Source organism: Nyctibius grandis (assembly GCF_013368605.1).
Source record: "Nyctibius grandis isolate bNycGra1 chromosome 34 unlocalized genomic scaffold, bNycGra1.pri SUPER_34_unloc_1, whole genome shotgun sequence".
Classification (NCBI taxonomy): domain Eukaryota; kingdom Metazoa; phylum Chordata; class Aves; order Nyctibiiformes; family Nyctibiidae; genus Nyctibius; species Nyctibius grandis.
Window position 1 is genome coordinate 378,547 of NW_027167468.1, and position 3,293 is coordinate 381,839.

Consider the following 3,293-nt stretch of genomic DNA (forward strand, 5'->3'; position numbering starts at 1 on the left):
GGACCCGTCAGGGTGTTCTGCCCTTCTGAACCTCCAAACAGGACCATGCACGCAGCCAGTGCCCTGCAAACAGGCAGGTTTGTGTAGGTGAGTGCACAGAGGTTGCAATGGGGTCTGTGAGTGCTGACAGGGAAACACCTCCCAGGAGGAAAATCTCCAGGCAGCAGGGATGTGATCTGGGAATGAGAGGAAACTAAAATTAGAAATATTGTGGGAGGGGGAACTGAGAAAACGCCGTGTGACCCCCTCCAATGCAGACCCCTTCTCTGAGCAAGCCCCCTTGCCTCCTCTCCCACCCACCAAAGCCTCTGCCCTCAGGGCCGTGGGGTCCAGGACATGAACCCCCTCCTGTGCAGCCAGAGCTCCAGCAGAGCCGTGGTGCAGCTCTCCAGCCACGTGCCCAGTTCCCTCTGCAGAGCACAGGGGCTGAGAGCAGCTGCCCGGCAATGCTGGTGTGTGGGAGGTGGCGTGCACAGCTGGGTCAGGGTACCGCTGTCCTGAGGGCCCGGCTGCCTCTGCCCTGGCCTCTCCCAGCCACACCCTCACTGGATTTTCCCTTGTTTCTCCACTTGTCTCTGTTATTGCTGTGGTTATTTCATTCTTGCTGCCAGGCTCTCTGGGGAGGTGGAGTTTCAGCTGCAGAGTCACACACTGATCTTGTGGGTCCTTTCATGCAGGTGTGTCCATGGGAACAAGTGTCCCAGCTTTCCTCCCATCTCTGGGATCTGGTCAGTACAGTGTGTGGGGCTGGGATATGAGCTGACTCCTACTGAGATGCCCTTGTTAGGACACTTGGCTGTCCCCTGGAGATGTCCTTCCAAGGTGCAAGCTGCCCTCAAGGATGCAAACCTATCTCATAGCACCTCTGTTTTATCTTAAAGCCCCATGGAGAATGCAAAGCCTCTGGAACTGAGGAAATGCTGTTGGGTTGGTGAAATAAGGCATGAGTGTCGTGGACTAGAAGTGGGCTGCTGGTACCTGGAGAAAGGGTGAGACATTTAGTGGTCTGCAGTGGATCCCTCTGCTCTCAGAAGTATCTGATTCTTTTTCAGGGTAACATGGGAGTGTGATAACCCTCCATGTGAGAAAGGTGCAAGCCCAGAGAAACTGGGAACTTGATGGAGTGACAGACCAGCTCCTCTCACTCTGCACTAAGCCACAGGCAATCCTCTTCCTTTGCAGGACTCACTCTGTTCTCCCTGAGTGCAGCAGAAATGCTGAGGGTTTCTGACATCCAAGAATACTCCTCAAGTGAGATGGAGGGGGAGCTGTAAGAGAACCTGGAACTCTTAAACTGCCTTCTGCCCTCCCTGTTCCTTAGCACTGGGGGTGCTGATGCCGACAGGCTGTTAACAACAGTTTCATAGGACAAAGTTGTCCACCAGGACCGGTCCCTGCCCCGACCCACTTCTGCAGAGCGGGGCTGATGATCGAGAGCCCATGGGCAGATGCCCTGCTCTTCATTGCAGTCTCGGACAGCACCAATCAAGGCTCCAGACAGAGCTGAAGGAAGTTCTCCTAGATAAACAAAAGAATGTCTGTGTGTTACAGGGGGGGAAACTATTGGAAATGGCTTTCAATTTGCTTAGAGAAGTCACCACTAAATTGTCACTGTCTTTTTCTCCTATGACAGGTCCTCATGCCCAGAGGCAGCAGATGTCCAACAGCAGCTCCATCACCCAGTTCCTCCTGGCATTCACAGACACACGGGAGCTGCAGCTCTTGCACTTCTTTCTCTTCCTGGGCATCTACCTGGCTGCCCTCCTGGGCAATGGCCTCATCATCACCGCTGTAGCCTGTGACCACCGCCTCCACACCCCCATGTACTTCTTCTTTCTCAACCTCTCCCTTCTTGACCTCAGCTTCATCTCCACCACTGTCCCCAAATCCATGGCCAATTCCCTCTGGGACACAAGGGCCATCTCCTATGCAGGTTGTGCTGCCCAGGTCTTTTCCTTTCTGTTTTTGATGTCAGCAGAATATTCCTTTCTCACCATCATGGCCTATGACCGCTACGTTGCCATCTGCAAACCCCTACACTATGGGACCCTCCTGGGCAGCAGAGCTTGTGTCCACATGGCAGCAGCTGCCTGGGCAAGTGGGTTTCTCAATGCTGTGCTGCACACGGCCAACACATTTTCACTACCCCTCTGCCAAGGCAATGCCCTGGACCAGTTCTTCTGTGAAATCCCCCAGATCCTCAAGCTCTCCTGCTCACACTCCTACCTCAGGGAAGGTGGGCTTATTGTAGTTAGTGCCTGTTTATCTTTTGGGTGTTTTGTTTTCATTGTGCTGTCCTATGTGCAGATCTTCAGGGCCGTGCTGAGGATCCCCTCTCAGCAGGGACGGCACAAAGCCTTTTCCACGTGCCTCCCTCACCTGGCTGTGGTCTCCCTGTTTCTCAGCACTGTAGCATTTGCCCACCTGAAGCCCCCCTCCATGTCCTCTCCATCACTGGATCTGGTGATGGCAGTTCTGTACTCGGTGGTGCCTCCAGCAGTGAACCCCCTCATCTACAGCTTGAGGAACCAGGAGCTCAAGGATGCCATTAGGAAAGTGATTGCACAGACATTTTTCAGTATTGATAAAATTACCACCTCTCTCCACAAATGACACCCAGAGTATCTGACTCCAGCGTGTCTTTTTTTTTTCTTGTTTGTTAAATTTATTTATATATAATTATAATTGTCATTATTGCTGCTGTCATTGTCATTCATGGTTATTACAGTCCTACAAAGTTTTTTCATTTGTCTCACTACATCTGATCCACGTACTTTCTTTGTGTCAGCAGGTACCCTGGTGTGTCTGACAGTGGCTCAGAGGGGGCTGTCTCATAGCTTCTCTGTAACAAAATGTGATCTCCCCAGTGCAGTACACTCATGCCAGGCTCTTCCTCCAAAGAGGCCTGAGGAACTGCACCCCTGAAATACCTCTTCCGCCATGTGTTCGGGACTGAAAAGCTCAGACCTTTTTAGAGACATAGGACTGGGATTAGGAGTCACCAGTTGTTGCCTGGTGGAAGTGAAGATGGTGAGTGTAACTGAGGGACGTGCCCAGGGATTTCCCACAGGTGACATTAAGGACACCCACCCTCTGGGAGAGCAATCTGGAGCTGCCTGGAGAGCATGGTGGTTCTTCAGGGTCAGCATGTTCCTGGGGTTGTGTAGGGTTAGAAGAGTTGGGCAAAGATGAGGTTTGGGACCTTAAGCACAGGACATGTGCAGACGTCCTCTGGGCACTCTCTAGTTCCACACCGCCTTTCTAGAGCAGAAATTCCCACAGAGGGACACACT

The 3,293-nt window shown here is 52.4% G+C and overlaps 1 protein-coding gene across 1 annotated transcript; it reads left to right on the forward strand.

The window, feature by feature from the left end:
* Positions 1 to 1,569: 1,569 nt before the first annotated feature.
* On the forward strand, positions 1,570 to 2,613 carry LOC137676982 (olfactory receptor 14J1-like). The gene has a single exon (XM_068424177.1). It carries the CDS (start codon positions 1,570 to 1,572, stop codon positions 2,611 to 2,613), a length of 1,044 nt encoding a protein of 347 aa, XP_068280278.1.
* The last annotated feature ends 680 nt before the right edge of the window (positions 2,614 to 3,293 follow it).